Source organism: Strix uralensis, chromosome 20, assembly GCF_047716275.1.
Source record: "Strix uralensis isolate ZFMK-TIS-50842 chromosome 20, bStrUra1, whole genome shotgun sequence".
Classification (NCBI taxonomy): domain Eukaryota; kingdom Metazoa; phylum Chordata; class Aves; order Strigiformes; family Strigidae; genus Strix; species Strix uralensis.
This window is the reverse complement of record NC_133991.1, coordinates 9,420,399-9,443,621: the sequence shown is the minus strand read 5'-3', so window position 1 is coordinate 9,443,621 and position 23,223 is coordinate 9,420,399. Positions and strand designations below refer to the sequence as shown.

Sequence of the window (23,223 nt, the reverse complement as noted above, 5' to 3'; positions counted from 1 at the left end):
GCTAATTTATCTGGGCACAGGGCTGTGCTAGCGCAGCAGTACTGCTCTGGGGACTCTCAGGAGTTATCCCTGCACAGCAATGCACATACCCCTCCTTCTCAACTCAGGGAGGACAATCCTTTCAGAATTTCTTGCTGTCTCTGCTGAATAAGGGATGACTAGAGAATGCTTTCATAAAAATGTGCCACTTGGTCAAATATTTAATTGAAAGATCTCCAAGTCTTTTCTAAACACGTGACCCAGCAGCCACCTTGTCCTCCCTTTCAGGTACAACAGACATTATGTACATAGTCATATGGGGATAATGTGACATGGAGAGGACAGGAAATCCTGGCAAAAATTCTGTTCCTTACTGGAGCTCTGCTTAGGGACTTGTCTCTCCTGACACACTCTGCAGCAGAAGCAAACTGCAGCAATCCTGTCTCCCAGTGTTTGTAACCACTGAGCAAGACTATCTCCTGAATTTAAATCCTGAGGGTTAAACATTCCCAAATAAATTACTGTTAAAGGAGATCATTTTAAGGCCAAACTAGTCTGGGCTACAGTGTTTAAACATTAAGTTCTGCAGGTTTACTTCTCTAATATTTTCTTTTTTTTTTCTTTTTAATTAATTTTCTGGTCATCTGTGGCTTAGAAAATGATTGATTCGGTAGATAACTACTCCCACATCTGGGCTTTCTTTAAACAGTCACAAAAATTATGCATCTTCTCCTATGTAACACTTTATTGCTTCCTATGTCCATGCTTTTGGTATTTTAATCCTAACTAGAGGCTCATACACTCACATCTCAGCATGTACAGTACACTGGGTAAGCCAAACATTTTAAGATAAGGCCTGCCCAGACATTTAATATCTTATCACAAAAATCTGAAATTTTCTTTTGCTCTGAGTCACTGATAAAAAATTTACTTCATGGAACATTTGAGAGGGAAAAAAAATCCATAAACAGAACCAAAAAGAAAACCAGCCATGTAAATCAGGATCTCTAAAAGCATTGGCAGGGAGCATTTCTGTTCCTATGCCTTGTCTCTCTCAATTAGGTTGCTCAAATGGCCAGTGATTGTTTCTGACATTACTACAGTGACAGCCTTACAGGCAAACTCAAACCACACTGTGGTAAGGGCCCAACGCAGCAATGATCCCTGGCGATGATGGGCTGCTTTTCTCTTACAAGGATATTCACAAATGCTGGGATCAATCCAGCAGTACATGAACAGCAAAATTCCTGCCTACCTCCGCCTGCAGTGCAGGACAGGTTGATTTCAACCCACCCATTTTAAATAAGTGATTTAGTTATTTCTAAAACAACTCTACAGCTAAGCATAGAATTTCATTTTTACAGTTTATTGTATTAACAAGCATGGAGCGATGTATTTTTCCCCACTAAATGAATTTTTATTCATACTTTGTGCAATTTTGAGTTGAGATGGAAGCTGGAGCTCAAAGTCATTAGAACAGTATTTTATAATTGTTTTCTAACAATCGTATTAGAATTTCTAAAAATATATGGAAAGCCTACCAAAACATAGTATTAAAAACTAACAGATCCAGTAAACAAAGCAATAGTAACTGAGTTAAGGAGATAAAGCAGTTGGTTTTGGATCACACATGCTCTTCAGGCATCTAAAAAATTAGTAGAACAGACTTTCACATCTATTTTTATTCACAGATCACAAGATGAAAAAAGCCTTCCTCCTTCAGTTTTGAATGAGTTGCTCAGCTCTGAATTACCTACTTTCTGAATTAGGTAAGATAAAACAACTAAAATGGAGTCGTTCAATCTAAAAAAGTCTAGTGCTTAGTCAGAGACCGCCATCAATTCATTGGTTTTACATTCTCTTAAACTTCGGCAGGAAAAAGCACACTGCCTGCCTCTAATTTCATGTAAGTTATCTTATTAGACTATTTGAAGCTTAGTTCTTAGTGCAGATGGTCATAAATGCACATTAAATCACAATGTTTTATTTTAAACCATTTAACATAATAAAATATTAACAATTGCAATAATTTTTTATCCATCCTGCTCCAGTGGCTTTTGGTTTTGCAGTGGGAAATCAGGCTTGCCAGCTAATTAATTCTTATGATTGTCTGTAGTTATTATCGTTGTCATAGATTTTTAAAGCCAGGAGGGAACCCTGACTGTGGTCATTATTCTCATACGAAATGCTACGTAACAGCTCAACAGACCTCATCCAACAAATCTCCTCCCCATGTTGATCCTCCTGTATCATTATCAAGTCATCTCATGGATAAAGCAAATAGCTCAAGCATCTTAAACATCCATTATTAGGTCTGTTTTCCACATCTTTCATTGTTCCAGTGACTGTTTCTGAAGTATTTTCCAAATGCCAATATCCTTTTGGAAATGTAGATTTTATACCAAGATACTGAACTAGAACAAGAGACTGTGAAACAATAAGAGGCAATAACATCTCCTTAATCCTATCTGTTATTCCCTTGCTCCCATAGACCCATTCCCATTCTGTGTGATAGCTATGGCACTGGGAGCTGATGTTTAACTGGTTATCTGCAGTTACTCCCTTAGAGCTTCTTAGTGTCACTTCATACACCTGGGAATACAATTACTAATTTTTAGCAAAGAATGAATGACTTTGACTACAAATGACTATGTACGTTTGTCTATATAGCCACTTTCCCATAATAGTTGTTGCTATTTATAATTCACTAGGTTGCAGATAGGTTCCCACTTTCAAAAACTGGATGCACAGGTGAAGAGATGTGTTCAAGTGACATGGTGCAGTATTCATTGAGACAGGCTTGGCTTGAAACAAAGCAATCTTGGCTCTCATGTCCACGTTCAGGTTACTGAACACACTGCCTCAAGCAAACGAGTGTATAATAATCACTTCAACCCCTTAATCTGTTTAAGTGCAGATGAAGAAGAAGAAGAAACAGCACAAAGATGCAGCATCAGCAAACTGGACTGGTACCTACTGCAGCCATGATGTTAATTTTACTGGTATAATAAAGAAGTGATACCCTTGAGTTTGCTCTCAGGTTCTGCTGAGAGGGCAAAAAGAGCCATTGGTCGTTACCCTTCCACTACTGAACCGAAGCATGTGAACTCACTCATATGGATTCAGTATTCGCCCTTGAACTGGTGTGGGCTGCATTTGGCACTCTGCTTTTAGATCAATATATAACCCAGGCGTAATCTTATCTGGCAGGAACGGGGATATTGGGGGGAGGGGGAGGAACACTGCCTCTAGAAGTGAGGAGAGCAGCTCTTCTAAATGTTAATGGGTTAAGAATAGAAAGGTCAAATGCCTGCCTTATCAGAAGGCCCCATGTGCAAACAGGCACCAAGCTGCAGCAATCAGAGCACAAGCTGGGCATAAATGTCAGGAGCTAGTTACTGTAGCTGTAAACACCAAAAGCAGAATGGTGGAACTGGGAAACCTCCCAAGACACTTCTGGTTAATACAGGTCACTGGGAAAGTCCAACTGCCAAGGCTGGCTAGAGATTACTCCAGTATTATAGCTGCTGTGGAGCCAGAGATCACTTGTGAGCTGTGTGAGGGCTCCAGCAAGGGTTTGTGGAAGGATACTGCGAGTGTCAATAGAATGACCACTGTAGGAGGGGATATTGAACGTGTTATATATCAAACATCCTGTGCTGGCAGAGCACTGCTCCAGATTGCTCTTGCAAGAGCACATCCATTCTCCTGGAATAAGGATATATGAGGATGGAGACAAAAAGTCCTTCTTTACCTCCTTGTAGATACAGAGGGCACTAAACACAGCAGAAGCTGCATGAGGACTCTGTACAGAGGGTCTTCAACTCTGCTCCACAGTACCTCTTTGAGCATAATGCATAAAGGATTGGGATGGAATAAGAGACGAGGCAGCACAGGAGAAAATATATCTCCCTTAAATATGAATATATTTTTAGCTCTTTTCTAATTAATCTTATTGGCATCCAAGGAAAGAGGCCAAAAGTATCATATTGGACAGTAATCTTCTTGCAGATACAAGCAATCAATTTGAAGCAACAGCGAAGTGTACCAACATGCACTGGTGTGTAGAGTTACTCCATTGTGAGTAATACTGCGTGGGACCTATGTCTACCGTTTACCAGTGCTTTCAGTCCAGCACCTTTTGCCTGCAATAAGTTGTCAATAAAATTAATCAACCAACCAATCCCATTCTCAGAAAAGATCGGCAGTGAGCAGCCATGTTAAAGAAGATTGCTGTTTCCTCTCTCCTGGTACAAGAATTGCCCCAGGAGATGGCTACCTGAATTTAGGAAACAGATACAGGATAGCTACCTGGCACCACGCCCTCCTTACTGCAGAACAGCACCATTCCTGTCAGTCTGTTCCCAGCTGTAAACAACTATCAAAGGACAGGGTTAATTACTGGTTAAAACACTAAGAAGGAATAATAACTACAAATAAAGCAAGACTAAATATATTTTATCCCACAAGGGGGATAAACAGGGTTTGTGCTCATAGCTCAGAGATCATATTCTAACCATTAAATAGCTACTTTAATTGGTAAAGATAGGGTTACATTTAAAAACAAAAAAGGGATGCACCCATATGAAGCCACTGCTCTCTGAAAGACGATTTTAGTTTAGTGCCTTCATGTTTGTTCCACAAAGTGACTACTCTGCACTTAACTGGACTGGCCTCTAACCCCAGCCATAGGGGAGAACATCATAACCTACTTAAATTTGCAGGCTGCATCCTTTATGTAGCAGAGCTCCCAAATGGGCACAAATGGCTTATTTCATACACCAGCATTACTTGGCATCTGCTTATCCTAGAGTCTTCTGCAAGCATCTGTTTATTCGCTGACATGCACTGCTCTTCTGCATTACCAACCTCATTTTCAGTCTAGAAACTCTTGAGTTCATTCATTTGAAAGAGCACAAATATACGGCAGCAGACATTTTTCATACACACAACATTGCTGAGCGCTATTAACAGTTGCTGTTTCAGACCAGAAGCTACTGTATTTTCAGTGACAGCTCCGATATGCTAATGATTTGTGATGTTTTCTGAACTCTTTTGGGGAAGAAAAAGCCTTTATAGAAACGTAGGATTTACCCTTTTTATTCACAGCAAGAATGACCAAACTTATTTATCCTATGTGTTACATCCCAAAAGCTTCATATGGCTGACAGCCTCAAGAAATACAATATACATCTTGGAGAGACACTACAGGAGAGAGAGTATTTTCCATCTCTCATTTCTTGAGCTAAGACTTTAATTCAATTTAGTTCAATTTAGGGAGCAAGGAATACAATCCAAGTCTTCCAGCAACATAGTGACATTTTCCGAGTCGCTACGAATTTGAATGAAATGATTCGTCATTGCTGAATGAAGCTATGGAGATTCTCCTACAACCCCTTCTGTTTCATTATGTAGAAGACAATTTTCAAAATGCTGCCTCAGCTCGGATGTTTATTGTGTGTACATGTCTGCCTGCTCTAAGTCCTCTCTGTGCCTCTCATTCTGACGTGCTGTCGTTTTCTTGGCTCTCAGTCACGCATGCCAACAGTGTAAGAGCACAAGGGTATTACAGAAATACCAACTTTCTTCATCCCTGTTTAACATGTTCATATTTCAAAAGATGATTATATGAGCACATTTATTGCAGCTGAAACTGTTTAAAGATTCAAAGGCATTGGACAACCAAAATGTACAGCCTAACACAATATTAAAAGCAAGTTGAGGAGAGACTGTATGCAATTTTCTGACCTGTATTATTTCTATGCTGTCATCATTTTAAGGCATTTGATATGCTGCTCTTTGGTTTAAACCCAAGAATGGCATTTGAATTTTTACCATAATAAACTTTCTCAACAGAGTTTGCATTTTCATTACTCTGTCCATGTTAGCCACAAGGATATTTCTCCTCCCTAAATGTCCAATCTGCAGGGAATGGTTGTGAAACTCCATTATTTCCAGGAACTGCTGGCAACCTACCGCTGTCTGTCCTTCTCAATATTGCCTGTATTTTCCTTGTTCAGCTTTAAAAGCCAAACTTGGTTTGCAAAAATGTCTGGGTTTCTTGATGCCAGAACTGAATAAAGACTAGAACAGGACAGAATTAGATGGTTTTATTATGCTGAAAAGCCATTAACTCACATTAAAGTCTGTAAAACAACAAGAATATAAAACTGGAAATAGATGTTCAGCCTTAAATCCTATTACTCAGAAATTTTCTTAGATGTTACCAATAGCCTTTCTAAGCTCCATCACCCTTACCTGATCCCTATAACCAAAACAAAGTAGAGTTTTTAAAAAGTTATAAGTACTTGGATTTTCATTATTCAGTAAGTCAAAATAATCTTTAAAGAAAGGCAGCCTGAACTCTCCAACATGAGAGATGTCTGCCGCAATTTGGTCTTCAATAGGCAGAGGTAAAGAACACAGACCTCTATTTTCAGTTGCGCAGGAAAAGAATACACTCCAGAGTATATGGTCAAGAAAGCCAGAAGATGTGAAAAAGATTCTGGATTATTCAAACCTTTCATCAGTCATGATGGTCCAAAAGTTATAATGGAAAACTCCCCATCTAAAGGTTTTCTGCAGGACCACACTGTGTTCTCAGCCACACATGGCTTCAGAGAAAGCAAGGGAATTACTCCAAATTTACTCTGGCAGGACCAAGATCAGAATCTGACCACATCCAAACAAAAACCAAACAATGCTACAGGCTATAAGAACAATCATCAGTAGAAGGGGTGTAAAAACAATGAAGATGCCTATGATTCTGATGCACTTCAGTGACTGAAAAGGTTCCAGCCCTATTGTTTCTCCTCTCCAAAATATCTTGGACTTCATTCTGTGTTCCTGAGGCACTCCCAACAGACAGCTCTAAAAACATATCTAACAAACTCACAACTGCCTGAGCTGCTTCAGCTAAATATTCTCTTGCATTCAATTTGGGAAAGCCATAATGTATGGAGCGATGTCTGAGGCCTGCTTTCTGGGAAGAGGAAATCAACCATACACAATGTCAACCGAGTTCATTCCTAAATGCAAACCACATTGGGCTGCGAGCACGATAATAAAAACCTGCTGACCTAGTTTCCTGCAGAACAAAATCCTCTGTCTTCCCTCCTCCTGTGCCAAACCTAAATCAGATCTCCTTCTTTGGAGAAAGAAATTAACCCTTTGACTAGCAAGGAAAACTCTAATAATGATCCTTAAAACTTATACAACATTTCACACCCTGACAATAGTATGTAAACAGTAATTGGTCCATCAGTACATCTCTGCAAAAAGGCAGGATTATTAGAGGATGAAAGTAAAACACAGAGAAGGTCAGAGACCTTAGCAGTGTTCAGCAGAGAACTTAAAATTTCTCTGCCTTCAAAAGGATTTTGAAGTGTGAAGCTCTGTGCTCTAACCACTTTGCTTGGTAATCCTTCCACATTTGCTCTATGCAAATATAAAACCTTCATTCATGATGTGGCAAAAAAAAACAGCACAGCTCAGCTTTTTGAAAAACTGCATCAAACCGCTCAAGAAAGGACTATTGTTCTTCCCAAATTTTGCAATGTCAACTTGCAAGTCCATTTCTGGTAGATGAGAGCTGATTGTATTTGCTCCAAGTGTTTGGCGAAAGCATTCACTTTTAATGGCTTCACTTCCTCAGTGATGCAATGTTTCATTTGAAGGGATGCCTGGGGGAACTTCAGAATGGACACAGAAGGCAAAAATAACAGGGCATGTCACAACAAACTCAGCCAAGAAAATACAAATGGGAATTCTCTTGCTGTAGGACGCTTCAAAAGGTGGCCCTGGCTCATGCTGCTGCAGAGCAGCACCCCACTGCAGTCAGCTCGAAGCATCTGGGGAGCATCAGATTCTAGACTGCCGAGAACATCTTTGCTGGCTCACACTAATACTGTCAACTAGAAGAGCTTTCAATCATCTGTCAAACAGGGTTTTACTGATGGAAAGAGTGGAGATAACAAATGCTGTGCCTAATTGCTATATAGCTTTACAAGCAGTCTTTTACAACGAGGTGGTCAAAGTACAACCTGCAAGTGAAATTGCTAACGGAGCTCTGTACTGCAGCCAGAGCTTTCACCACTGTTACAAGAAAGAAGATCCTTCAATAATTACAGTTCCATCACGCATTTCTCCCTTATGAACTGACACAGCTTTGCCTACATCCAGACAGTACCCCAGGACCTCAAAGCTCTCCATCACCACATGCTCCACTGGCATCTGTCTCACAGGGTGCAGCACCCAAGTTCCTGACAAGCTACCAAATAGAAATCCCTGTATGGCAAAGTTTGAGAGCCTCTGCTACACAAAGCAGCCTAGTTTGTTTACTAACATACCATTGGAGAAAAGACTGAAGCAGGAAAGCAATAACTAACAGGTACGCTAGCAGTACCGTTTCACCTGTGAATAAGTTACTCTCTGTCACTTTGTCAATCTGCAGAGGAGCTGTACAAGAGCAATGGCTTACAGAGCAAAGGCAGCATTTCACATAGCTGTACCCATCAGGGAGTTTGAAAGTGAAGAATGAAGAACCTGGATTAGATAGCACTGCAAAGGTTGTTATAACTATGTCTGTTCTCTGGATGCTGCATCTTCACAGGTAAACTCTACAAAAGCTTCTGCTCCAGCTTTGAAATGAGGAAGACAAAAATCTGAGTTCTCACAGACTTATTACTAACATTGGTCAGGGTTAGAAATGTGATGATGGAAAAAGAACATCTTATTCATCATATCTGGTCCCTGAGGGGTTATGAGTTGTATATGCTTATTTTATTGACACAAACAAGTTTTAACTTCTATTGTCTCACAGAGGAAGAGCAGGCTGAATTCAATTCTGGCTCACACATCATCTGCAATTCTAGCCAAATCCCAGCCACTCAACTTTTATTACTGGGAGGATGTCAGAGGCAAAAGACACAGCTGGATATTCAGATCTCAGACTTAGTTTTGCTGTGCTAGCAGTTAGACAAACCAGCTTTTGATTTGTATGTAAACAGAGCCAATCTGAACTGGAAGGTCATTAAGAGAAAACACATTTTACACAACATCTATTGTACAGATGCTCTTCCAACTTTCCCCATACCAACTTTTTTTTAAACAAGACTTTGTCTTCTCTTGTTGACTATTTCAGTGACAGTTTCTGGTCCTACTGAAGGCAATGGCCAACCCCCACTGATTTTGATGGGACCAGAAGGTGGCTCTGAAGAAGGAAAGAAAGACAGACGTCCAAGATTCTACAGCTCCAGTTCTACCAGCTATGTGGAAGAATTGGGTTGATGCAGACCCAAAACATGTTGTATAAAGAATTTGTAAGTCTACATCCTCACAAAAATTCTACTGAGTCTTTATGGTGTCTGCAGTCCAACAATTGTTATTTCTACAAAAAATAAAATACTTCGATCAACCTGAAAGTAACTAAGCTCCTTTTATTACTCAGAAGTAATGTCCACAAAGCAATTTTTTTTTTCTATCCTGACACTGTCTTCTTCTATAAAACAGCCAGAAATGTCCCCACTGAATGCCCTTCAATTAGGGGGAGGCGAAATTCTTAGGAATTTCCTTCACTCCATGCTCCTGTCCCAAAGGTGCCAGGGTCACCCTACTTCCGTCGCTCATCAACTCAGCCCTTTGAGTCTGCCATAGAAGGGGACACTTCCCACTCATCCCTCAGGCACTATATGCACTGTTTCCTATGTTCTCTTACTAGCTGCCAGCACAGGAGATGCCTCCTGACTTCAGTGGGAATTTTGAAAATAAATTTAAGAAATGAGGATTATACTGCTGCCATTCAGCAAGACAGTGTATCGTTGCATTTGAAGTGGGCTGACAGCCTTTGACACTGTGTCTTGTAATTGGAAACATTCTGTCCTTAATGAGCCTAAAAAAGGCCTTGCTCCCAAGGTTCAGATATTGATTATTCCATAAATTTTCTAGTGACTGTTTGAACTAGCAGTTAGATGAAGGGAACGGGAATAAACCAACAACTGGTTTTAATGTCATGAGGCCCCTGGACACTGAAACTTCTTGTCTCCCAGAGACTGAGGCAACCTGGAGGAAGTTACTGCAATTACCTCCAACTAAAGTGTGAGTACAGGTACACACTACCTGCAGGAGCTACCCAGTACAGCTAGGATCCTGACCTTTAGGAAAAACAGGAATTGATGTAACTGCACTTCTCTAGACTGAACCCCAAAGGGGAATTTGACCAAGAGGCTGCAAATCCCCTTCCTCAGTTTTCCAGCACAGTAATTACCTGACATGCAGAAAGTGCAAGTCCATTGCAGATGCAGCTGGATGATGTTTCTAAACCCTGTCATAGCCTCAGATGTCACAACTTTATTTTAACTGAGGTACTCAACATTTTGTACTGTAGCTACAATTAAAATAAGATTAAGAGAACCCACAAAGAAACCACACAGTTCTTGTGAACAAGGCGTTAACGCCCAATCCATTATTGTGAGAAGGCTTTTAAGAGTGTTCCCAGTAGAAATAGGAATATATTTTCCCTGAGTAAACTGGGAGGAATGCAGAGATTCAAAAGTTTAAGATGAATCCCTGCTAGATTTTTTTTCTGTTTGTTCCTCCTCTTTGATTAACTTACTGGGACTATCTGATGTAACTGTTACTCTTTAAGGAAAAGAGCTGATCATTTTCTCTTCTCTGATAAAAGACCTCAGTCTGCCTATAATTAACAGGAAGGCCTTTGCAGCTGCAGGTTAAAATGAGTGACTAACAGAGATGTTGCTGGGCTATCAAAGCAGAGAACCTTCCAGGGGCAAAGGGGAAACGCCTGTCATTCTCCATTAGTTCCTCAGGGTGTCTGTTGGCAAAACACACTGTATTGTTCCACTGTGTAACTGGCAAAATAAATAGGTTGTTATAGTTTGTCATGTTTAAAAGGGGACTATTGTGTATAACTTGAAAATAGCTTTAACCTAATGACCGTACCTTTCTATAGTTTACTAGCATCATGAAGAAAGTCCACTCAAAATATTTTAATACCAAACCCCGAGTTTTACACGGGAAACCAGCAAACCCAAAGATACTTCATTCTGCATGGACACGAGGGGTCTAGCTACAGAATCACCCCAGTCAGCATATCTGTGTTTCTGGGACACAGCAGAGTTAGGACATGGAACCATCCCCAAATTCAGGATGGGCCATTGAGGCTTTCTTTGCTCCAAAGGTGCCTCTTTAACATATGTGGAGGACTTTTAAAAGCCATTAATGAAAGAATAGTAAAAGGCATTTCTGAAGGCATGAACTAAGAAATAACAAATTAAATATGACTTCTAGTGGACTTCCCTGTTCTAGTGCACTTCCCTGTCTTCAGCCCCAGCCAGTCTTCCCAGACTCCTGCACAGCCTTATTTCTTTTCTTACTATCAGCTTTCCAGTGCTGATGTTTTTAAAGTTGAATCAAACTTGCATCAGCTTCGGGGGATGGCTGGGATCCCTATTCTCATCTTTCATGTTTTGAGATCAGTATTTCATAGTTTTTATTCTGCTAAAATAATCTGGATCATTAAAAGTATAAATCTCAATGGTTAGTATTTTGACTTGATTTCCATAAAGACATTTTGTCCTTTAGCAGTACTCCTTCGCTTTCCCCTCCATGTATTCAGAGCCCTTGGCTTCTCTGGCCAGACTCTTGCTCTTAATCAAACCCTGCTGAGACTTCGCTGACATGGTTTGACAGGTCTCTGTTGACATCTGAAGGAGAATCCTTGAATGTTTTGAAAAGGACCATTGCTCATTGCACTACAGAGGTAATCTGGAGGACATGCCCCTTTAGGACTGAAAAGTTCATTTTCCCTTTCACCACAGACCCTTCCCCCTTTTTGTACAGCAAGGAAGTTAATTATGCTAGAAAGTTGAGAAAGGACCTGGTTCACAGAAACCCCAGGGGAAAAAAGGGCAGATTTCCTTATCGAGGAAAATATCTAACTTAGAATAAAATAGCTAAACCTAACTTACTGCAATACAAGCCTTTGTTTCAGAAAGCGGCTTTCCTGGAGGGCAGAGAGACATCTCAATCCCCAGAAGAATTTCCTCCTAAATTATTGCATAGAGCAACACTTATAAAAGCAGAAGCCGGAAGGCAGACTTTGATATAATCCTTTTTATAAAGTGTTCTGATGTCCTAAAATATCAGCATGAGCTGCCATGTGGTAAGCATTTTGGAAAAATTATCTGTTTATTTAGAAATGTAAATAAGAATAGGTGGCCAAATATTCTATTGTCTTCTCAGAAAGAAAACAATTTAGATTTCAGGAATTACACTAAACAGAAGTGAAATTTGGCTACAGTGATTACATAAACATCAAGATACCCATCTGACTGACAAAGGCTTCATGCTTCCTTGTAATGGTAAAGCATGTTAGTATTCAGGGTAATTATGAGTATGTTTGACTGATTCAGAAGATGTAGGTTGATTTCCCTGTAATACACACTGAATGTGTGACCAATTTACATCTAAGATCTTCTGGTCCCACAGATGCTATTCTTAATTAAAGAAAATTCTGCAAAAAATAAAGACCTTTATGGTGTGGCTGGGATAAGTAAGATGAAGAGAATCCCATCACTCACTACTGAAACATGCAGCTCTTCTAGAATAAAGCATGGCACCAGTTTTAATCAGCACATAGATCAGCTCTTTAGAGTTAGCAATAAAATAAAATGTCAAACTATAATACCACGAGGAACTTAGGAAGGCAAAATGGAACTAATTACCACAATTATTTCAGCAGAATTAAAACTATTAAATACTGATCCCAAAATATGAAATATGGGACCAGGGAAAGAAGAAACATCAGGGAATAATACCACCTTTCTGATCAGAAACACATAAGAAAGATAAATACATTTTTAAAAAATCCCATTCAGCAAGATGGCACAGGTCTGCAAATGAGTGAGTCAGAAACTGGTATGAAATCACTGACAGCTTTGGCAGCAGACTTGATTGAGGCCAGGATTTTATCTCTGCACTTCTCCTGGTGCCCTTCAGTTTTCAGGCAAGCTTTCTTAATTACAGTACATATTCTCACTATATAGCTTGTTGCATCTTAAGCTTTCATGCACCCAGCACCCTGCGTTCAAATCAATAAAGCCATCAATGAACCACCTAAGTACAGTAAAGCCGAACTGGATCAATGGGATATACATCTTAACTGTCTGTATATACGTTTCTAAATTCTAATAAAAAGGTTCAAATTTCCAGTTACATATTTCATTCTCTGAAGGGTCTGAGTGTTTTTATATCTTTCTGATCATTACAATCAGATGCACACACTATTTATTTAAGGATATATTTTTCCCATGACCTTACAGACTCACTTCTCTGACATGGGGAACTTGTAGAAGGAAGTTCGTTAGAAGTTAAACATGGGGAAGTGCAATAAAGCCTATTTACCTTGTAGGGGGAAAAAACAAGCCCAACAGCAAAGAATTATTAAATGAAATAAAAAATTAAAAAAAAAAAAAGAATTTGAGCCTCTCTGCAGCCTCATAAAAAAAACTTTCAGATAACCTGTGATTCTGCACGGGCAGATGTCCTCCTTCCTGTGCATTGTCTAATCAGAGCCCTTCTGGACTTAAGTTAAATAATAATAAAAAAGCAAGTGGAGTGCAATTTCCATGGAAACTTGGAAACAGATGTAACATTATTAGCAGTAAGCCTTTGTACCGTGAATGGAAAATTTTCTAGTTTACACAAATCTCGACTATTATTTTCTTTGCAGTGCAAACTTGGGCCAAGTATTTTGTCATATTGAAGATGCAAATAGTCGGTTTTACTTTCTGTCCAGTACCACTGTGCACAAAACCTTCAGAAGCTGCAGTAAAATGCCTGATATTTATCTTTCCATGAACCCAAAACAGATACTAGAAAAAAATAATTTGGAATTCCTTTTTGCTTGTTCTCTTCAGGAACTGAAAACAGCTTAGAAAACATCTCCTGTTTATGAGTAACATTACAGACTAGTAGCCAGAGCATTGGCAGGTGTGCCCAATGTTAATGGGAATTTAACTAACTCTTAATATTGCATCAATTAGATACTAACTCCTGGTTTTCCATATACCATGAGAGAGAGCTTTCTAGTTCAGGAGCATGTATTCAGATTAATTACTTACAGATAGCTTTCTCAGCTGTAATTCCAACAAAGTACATTTACAAGTCCAAAACCATGGCAATGACTTGTGACCTGATATCTGGTTTTGGAGACCAGGGCCCCTTCATCTTACTATGTTCTCAAGACCAGACAAAGCAACAACCAAGAAAACATTTAGCAGTGCCACATCAAAAACAGCACCCAAACCTGTTCTTACGTGAACATTTTTTGTCTTCACATTGTTAATGAAGCATTCTTTTCTGCACAGTCTAAAGACAAGAGAAGAGAAAGCATCTCTGTGTTCTACAGTAATGCAGGACTCACTTTTTACTTGTTTACAAGCTCTCCTCTTGCTAAACTGAACCTTGTCTTTGTCACACATCTCAAGTGCAAATCAGTTACTCAGATTTGTTCTTCTCAAGATTGACGCCCTACTCAGCAAGTACTCATGTCCTTCAGGTGTATCATTCGCCCATACGTTACTAGAGCAATTTAAGCTAAATCTGGCAGCAAAGTCTAACACATGCCTGAAGAACAACAGAGCTTTTGGTGAAAATGGATGTCCGGTTTTGTTTGCAGTGCAGCCAAATGCTTTATAAATTAGACCCTTCTGCCACCACAAAAATGTCCAGTATCTGACTTATCTACTGTTTTAGACATATCATTGTAGCAGATTTTTCAGTTGAGTTAGTCTGTGTTTGCATTAGAGGTATCTATTCCACTCATAGTTTAGCTACACTCATTTTACCTTCACTGCAGATCTGTAGAACTATACCAGTCTTTGTGAAAATTAAGCTGGTATCATGGCACAGTAAAACTGATAATCTCTCATTTTTACAGCTCCAAGAAAGTCCATTGTTGCAGCACATAAGATGATAAAAATGTACCAAAAGCACAGAGTTTACATTACCATTTATACAATCAATGAAGTGACTTCTTTTATCTTACATGAGTTTCAGACCTCACTCTCTTGCTACTCCTCCCTCACCCAGCAACAGTACAGAAATTAATTTTGAACAATACAAGTCCTAGTTCTGAGCTGGGCTGCTCCAAATATTAAGCCTAGTGTGGGATTAGTAACCAAAGTGGACTGTAAAACTCTTCTCCCTTAAAAGCAGCCGTTCAGTTGGAGCTATGACGATTACATGTCAGCTCAGGGGACACCTCTGCAAATCTGGTGCCTGGCTTGTACTATTCACAAGTAGGAGGAGTCCAGTGCTCCAGTCTAAAATAGTCTGGAACGGGCTGTCTGAATGCCCATCTGCTCACCCACAGTACCTGGGTGCTGCATGGTCCACACCTGGACGTGCCCTCTACAGCAAAAAACTCTTCTGCAGGAAATTCTCATGGATCTCAGATCTCTAGGGCTGAAATGTGGGTACAGTTTGGGACCATATTTGTGCAGAAGATTTGAGTTGTCTTTAACTGAGGTAACAAACATACTGACATCAAACACCTGCTGAACAGTCAGTGCAAAGCGGTTGTCTGATAGAGACTGAACTAATTCTGTCCTAGGAATCCTGGCTATACTTGAGACTCATTGTTTAAGGCAAGGGACTGCTTAATAAGGATTTGGTCTTTAACACAGATTTCATCATAGGTTGACTGACTGAAGCTTTCTCTTTACAAGTTCACATGCAATTCAAAATGTCATGTTGATTTTATACCTGCCTGGCCAAGTGAGATTACAGAGCGAGTCAATCACCTTGCTTTTCAGATGTATTTCCCCTTATACATCTTGAAAATTGTACTCACTCACTTGTAGATCACGCAAAGAAAGAGGAAGCAGCATGACTCAGCTCCACACTACAATGGTTGGAGCAGATCCAGACCTAGCAATCCTTTGGGCTTTCCTTACCAAAATACAAGTCTGCAGCTTGGATAATGTAAAGCATTCAGTGTTTGTATAAGAAATGTTAGATGGGCAGCATGCCAGCTGCAGTCCTTCAGCAATGTGCTAGTTCTTTACATTGATGGAAAATTATCTTCTGAAGAGTTAGGAAAGGAACAAAAAAATCCAAAGGGCTCTGATCTTAAACATTGCCTATGGAAGACAAAATGCTGAAGAGGAATAGCCTCCTGAACAGTATTCTGTAGATATGAGTTTACATGGAAATCTAGCGATAGATAACATATCAATTTATCAAATTTCACATCATGCCATACTGGCAAATATTTTTGTATAATCTGTAAATTACAGAAGTCATAACAGAGGCATAGGCAAGATACTGACCTTAAGGAATCCAGGAACTTTGAGTAAGTTTCAAGAACCCCAAGTCCCAGTGCTTTGTCTAAACTGCTGGAAAACAGTAGTCTAAAAATTAGCTACTCTAAAAATGCAGTGTCATCTAAAATTTATTCCTGATCCTCTAGCACTTTGCCAACACCTGATCCACAGAGGTTTTTCATAAAGAGCATCCACATGGTGAGTTATTGCAGAGTAAATAATGCACCGTAAACACACTTCACTGTGTAAACAAGCTCTGAGCAAAATTCAGCAAGAACTTCAGTTCACTCCCTAAATGCACAACAAAGTTAGACGATTTGATGGTTATCTCATAGCAATAGAACCTCAGAGATAAAGACCTCAAATCTAAACCTGTTTTCTCAGAACAACGTTGTACATTCTAGTACAGAAGCTCTGGGCAATGGGATAGATCTATCTTTTCAGGCACTGCATTCACTGGGGGAAACCGTGTATCGGTCGTTACTTACACAAGTATGTGCAATACTAGTAGTGAAAGTAATAAAGAGGCATGAGCCAAGGTATTTCTCTGAAATGGTCCTCACCATCCTACAGAGCAAACCAAAGTATTATTTGCAAAAAGCAGTCCTCTGGACTGCGTACGTGGCGGGATGACTGAGCAGTATCAGGAAACTTGCATCGCATACTAACCAACCTCACATTGCATTAGAGGACGAAAGGCCAGTAGTCTTCTGGTTCACTGAGCAGACTTTATGCTTAGCAAAGCTTAGCAGCTTTTTTCTTTATTCCTCCCCAAAATGTTTTGGGCATTGTCATATGATTGTACTACAAAACTTGAAGTTATCCAAAACCAGTTCAAGAAAAGTGAACGGAAACATCTCTTTTCATTCCAAAGGAAAAACAACTCCTATGCTGTTTTCATAAGTGAGCTGAAAACTTGGAGAGAAACCTAAAGCTAAAAAAAGCAAAGAACTCAAGAAGATTCATATTCTGGACTGTGGTTTCTGTTGCCTTAGCTCAAGGGAAAATATGTTCATGGGAAAAGGGCCTGCCTGAAGCCAGATTTTTTTCATCTCTGACTTTTCCAGTTGGCGTGGCTTTAAATCAATATGTTGCTATTAAAGTTATTTCTTCATAAACAAAAAAATTCTTTATGGGTTGTAGGATAGTTGTTTACAATTGAAACAACCACTTGTACCGTGTTTCCTAGCAATCGGTAGCTACTTCAGCTCCTATCAACCCTAGTTAGACAGTGATTAGGCAATTTAAGAGGCCTTTACAATGTTAGTTCTGAGTTTCACTGATTCAAAGTGTTAAATCAGCTTCCCAGAAGAGAGTTCCTGAATTAATCGCAAAACAGAGAAGTGTCAGCCTTATCACCTGTCTTTGTATCTGCACACAACTAAAGAAAACACCATCACACCTCAGAAAAACAGAAATCTTGTGTGGCTTAATTTGAAAGAATCTTACAGTCGTGTTATTATGAACTGCAATGCACTTCTGTCTTTAGCCAAGACTAAACCAGATTATAAAAGAATTCCACACTAACCCTGTAAAGACCAGCCTACAGACACACCTGCCACAGGCAATTCAGTGAATTTGTAATTGTCTATATAACACTGCAACAAGCGTAACAAAATGTGATCGTGCTGCCCAAACACACTGTGGCAGACCCCAACAAGTATGGTTATCATTATCCTGAATGCTGTATCAACACAGCATAACCTGGGGATTGTGATCCCCATTATACACTTGAATTGTCTTCTGCATTAATTAGACTTATGTTAAGAGTTAACAAAAATATCTACTATGTCCTTTTTTTGAGATTCCTCAGGAGTTTTTAGAATGATATAGTAAGTTTTCACTGAACTTTAAAGTGAACTTCACCCGCTATTTAAAACTGCAATGAAATTATGCTGTAAATGAAAACTGGTTACCTGTGATCTATGACTCTTACATCCGAAGCAGGAATCCCCAGAAGAAAACAACTCTGTTCCAGTTCTTTCTTACGAATCTCTCCTTGATTGTAGTAATTTCCTGAAAATAGTAAACACAGCAACACTGTCTAACTTAGTTTAGGTTAGCTTGGAAAGAATTCCTCTTTACTTTCTCAAAGCATTAAGTGTGAGCATCACACATTAATAAAAGGGCATCATTTGAGGAACAGATACATTGCAGGGGACAAACTCCATAGCTTTTACCTAGCAACACTCGGCTTAGCTCAGAGTAAAATGCTGAGGCAAAGTTCTGCCCACCTTGACTACATTCCTCACATTTATGCACTGACTGTGGCTTGCAGCCGTTCATGTGCTTATTTGGCAAGGACATCAGAAATCACCATGTCTAATCAGACCAGTGGTCCACACAGGCCAGTATCCTTATCCTAAAACTGGCCAAAGTTAAATGCTTGTGCCAAAGACACAGGAGCTCTTCCAAACAACAGTTCTGGAATAACCTGCTTGGGAAATGGCTTCCAACAACCTGTTTGATTAGCAGATGTCTCCAAATTTCTAGCTCTTCTGAGTTTTTTGTTTGGGCTTTTTGTTTATTTTGGTATATGCCTAATCCACTTCTGAATATTTGTGACATTTTTAGCAAGATTTAATATCTCTTTTGGTGAATTCCATAGGTTGACCATGATTTGAGGGGAATAAAAGGAGTCTTCTAATATGCATATACATGGACTAACTGCTTCCACATTATCTGAGTGGAAGTCACCAATATACTGCAAAACAATCAAACAAGATCTTTTCATAATCACAGGAGAAACTGCCTTTGCAGTGAGGTGACTAAAAGTTGTCACCACTGGCAAATTTCCAGGTTGTCTCTGTGAAAGATCTTAGTCTATTTTTTTAAAAACAAGTATTCACAACAAATCAGTAATAATTAATCTCCTTAGGAAGGGTCAGAGTCACTCCTTCACTATTAGCCATGCTGCCATGAACTCCCTCCTGCACTCTTTAACAGCACAGGCCCACAGAGTCAGGCTGAACAGCAAGTCCAAAGTACTTGGAACAGAATTGTTGAGACAACACATGGAAAGCCCATCCCATGGTGTATTCGTGAAGGTATTAAAGTTTATAGTATAGTCTGGGCCACTTCTAATGAGCAGTAGTTATCATGTAACACTAGGACACCGCAATAGAATACAGTGACAGAACTAAAAGGATTTGAAGAAAGGAGGAATTCCATCATAACAATCCCTGTTTTAAAACAAAGATTTTTCAGAATTCTGAATCATTCACAGAGAAAATTCAGGCAGAAACTAATATGACAAGATTGCAAAAAAATTATAGAACCAAAAGAAGATAGGAAACTTAATTTAGATAAGGCATTTGAGAAAAGTTGTAACAGACTGAGACCAACTAGCAGAGAAACAGGATTCATTATCTTAAAATACTGCCTCCTTCTTCACTGAATTATTTTCTTCTCATCTTGCCCTGACATTCCCTTATTTCTTCTTGGCATCAGCCATGCAAAGTCCATGCCAGAGTTGTGATGGCCCCTGCCAGAATGTTGCTCTATGCAGGGCAGTACTTGCAACCCAATTTTAACTTTGAAGCATTAAAATGAAAAAATACATCTGAGTATTAATGTATGATTCAAGTCTGTAGTCAGCTGTCTTGAATTACACTAGAACTTTTCATTGTTGTGGGTGTGAGTCATCTAAATCTAGCATTTCTCTCGAGCAGTGCTGCAATCTGAGCCGTCGTTAGCAAGCTTTATAAAATTTTCAAAGAGTGAAAGACTACCTAGAAAAAAAAGCCTCTTCTTGCAGACTGTGAGTGAATGGTTTTAGGGGACTATGACAATGATTATCTGTGGGTTTGCTGAGGAACACATCAGTTTGGTAGTCTGCAGCTTAGATTGCAAGTTCCAGCTTCAGTAGAATTAATTGAAGTGTGCACTTTCACTAGATTGATTAGATGAGTACAGCAGGACTTATTTTAGACTGATTTTTTGCAAGGCCATTAACGACACTAACATTTTAAGATAACACATCTTCTGCTGCAAGGCAGTGTAATAGCTGACTGCAGGTGATGTTTTATCCAAATAGTACCACTGTTCTCAAAATACCTAACTTCTACTGAACTCAAAGGAACAGATCCACGTTCCACAGCTTGAGAAATATGTCAGGACATCAGGAATATATAAACGTTAACAAGAAAAAATGGGAAGCTATTGAGAGCAAAACCAGCTGAATAGCTGATGCTGCTGGACCTCATCCATGGAGCACTCACAATAGAGAGCTACTACAGAGAGCAAAGCACGTTTATACTGAGTTATTATTTCAATTGAAGATTATTCAGTGTGTAAAAGACTGATTTTTTGTTCACAGTGCTGTAATTCTAATTCATTTCTAAGTCATTTTGATTGACAGCTGAAAACTGCAAGTATGACAGTTTCTAGGCAATGATTTTGCCTCAGCATTACAATTTGTAGTCTTTGATCAACTCACTTGTCATCATCAATCATACAAACAATGAGAGGATGAACATCTGAATCGCCCAAAAGACTAGTAAGAGGCACAGAAAAAATCTATTAGCTCAGTGACTGTACTCTCCTATACGGCCTGCTAGTTCTGTTACAAAGACACGCAAGAGGGTACACAGAAGGCAGTGTCAAACACAACGTTTCACGTCACTGAATCAGGAGCAAAGAAAAAAAAGAATTTTAACAAAATAAACAGAAACACAACACTTTTTTGGAAAGTTCTCTAATAGCAAGAGTGTATTAGTCCCCAAAACTGAAATGGCAGAGTTGCACTTCAGTAATCTCTCCATAGCTGTGAAAAAGCCAAATGGGATCCACAGACCTTTGTCCCTCAGCAAAGACAACTGAAAGCTCTGCACTAAATCTTGAATGGGAGGTATAGAGTGATCAGTAAAGCCATTACACCACGGGACTTCAACAATAGCTTAATCCCTGCCTTCTCACCTAGATGGTCTGTTATGACAGAAAGCTTTGCAAACAAAGAACAGAAAAGTTGGCAGTGAACTAGCTGCAGCTTTCAAAAACTCAGAGGGCCCTTTTCCCAAATGTAAGTAGCTCTCAGTGTAAGATGTAAATGTCTGTAGCCTAAGATACTCCTCTCAACAAACACAAAACGCAGTATCTTTAGTTTTCACCACAGGCTCACGAATTCCAGTATAACAGTATGGTCTGAAAGATTGATTCAAATGAGATTGTTTCTTATGCACAAAAAACTGCACAATTTAATAACTGATGAGGTATCAATTCTGCAGAACTTCAGTAGATCACAAGGAGAACACAAGACAAAAAGTGTCACATGCTGTGAAAAATTCTTGTCCTGGTCAGACAGTGGAGCCCGTGAGAATCTTTCTAATCTATTCAGCCCCAGAAAGGCCTCGGCGGCAGTACTGCTTCCAGTTTTTGATCACTGCACTTCAAAAAAGATGTGAATCAACTGGAAGAGTCCAAAGGAAAGCGATAAGAATGATCAGAGGTTTAGAAAAAATGATCTATGAGGAAAAATCTCAAGAAATAAGGTTGTTTAGTCTGGAGAAGATAAGACAGAAGAGGCAGATAACAGTCTTAAAATATGTAAGAGGTTGCTGCAAAGGTATACTCTGATTTCCATGTTCATGGCAGATAGGAAAAATAAAAAAACCAAGCTTAAATTACACCAGTGATTCAGGAAAAAGTCATTTGAAGAAAAACTAATGCAGCACTGACACAGACCACACAGGCTGAGGAACCTCCCTGGGGGTTTTGAAGAACAAACTTGACATTTGTCTGCATCAAATGAAGACACATTGATGCTGCCTTCAGATCGACTGATGGACATGACCTCAGGTTCCCTTCAGGCCTATTTTTCCACGATTGGATTGTTACACAACTGTTATTTTTAGATGTGTTACAGCAAATATATCATTATGGCTTTAAAACTGGATCATCCAAGGAAGTCCTCTACAAGATGACAGAATTATAAGGAGATGACAAAAGGCTGTGCTAAACAGCACCTTTTTACGACTGATGCTTCCGCACAGTTTGAAAGTACCTCAGTGCTGCAACAGGAGATTGGATTGTGAAACCTCTGGGCAAGGTGCAAACACAAAGAGAGATTTTGCTACTGATCGCAGCTGCTGAAACGCTGCAGAAAGTAACATTTTGAGCAAAGCCGCCCATGCATGGCAGCTCTCCAGGGAGCACGGGGTGTTATGTCAGTGTGCCATGACCCAGAACCGTGACCTCATACTGCGGATGACTGGAACCTCCTCTGCCGCAGGAGGATTCCACAGCAGTGCCATGCTGCCAGGGCAGCTCAGGCCTAGAGGGCCCTGAGGTTCAGCACAGCAATGGCATCACGTGTGACATCATGGTGACGTCATACGCGGCGTCACGGCTGAGCGGGGTCACCCCGCGGTTCGGCTACCGCCCGCTGAGACACTGGCACTTCGTCACAGCCTGGGGCTGACGTCACACATGGGAAGACATCATGGCGGCCTCCCCATAACGTCACGGGCGGGAAGCCCGGTCTCTACGGGCGGCCACGGCGGCACCTCAGGGTGGGGGGTGGGTGCCCCGCCGCTCCCGGCGCGTCCCCCCTCACCTGCGGAGCAGCACAGCACCGCGGCGCGGGCGCCGGCCCTGCCCAAGCCGAGCACCGTGGGAGCGAAGAACATCGCTTCGTCATCGGGGTGCGCCGTGACCAGCAGCGCGCGGGCGCTATCCGCCCGCGCCGCCGCCCTTCCCCTCAGGGCGGCGCGAGCCCCGGCGGCCGCGGAACGGCGCCGCAGGCGACGCGCGCCACCGAGCAGCAGCGCCAGCAGCAGCGCGAGGGCCGCCGGCCCCCAGCCCCACGGCCCCGCTGCCATGGCGACCCGCGCCGCGCCCCGCCGCGCTGCTCCGGCAGGAAACGGGATGGGCGGCACGAAGGTTCCGGGGCACGAAAGGG

General features: G+C 40.5%; 1 protein-coding gene across 2 annotated transcripts in view; it reads right to left on the bottom strand.

Moving 5' to 3' along the window:
* PIGL (phosphatidylinositol glycan anchor biosynthesis class L) overlaps positions 1-23,223 on the bottom strand; it is a 61,882-nt gene extending 38,659 nt beyond the window's left edge. For both annotated transcript variants that reach the window (XM_074890397.1, XM_074890398.1), the window contains exons 1-2: positions 22,879-23,223; positions 18,242-18,341 (exon numbers count right to left, since the gene is read on the bottom strand). In XM_074890397.1, the coding sequence (XP_074746498.1) occupies positions 18,242-18,341; positions 22,879-23,143 (365 nt within the window). In that variant the 5' untranslated portion in view covers positions 23,144-23,223. The remainder of the gene's footprint in view (positions 1-18,241; positions 18,342-22,878) is intronic.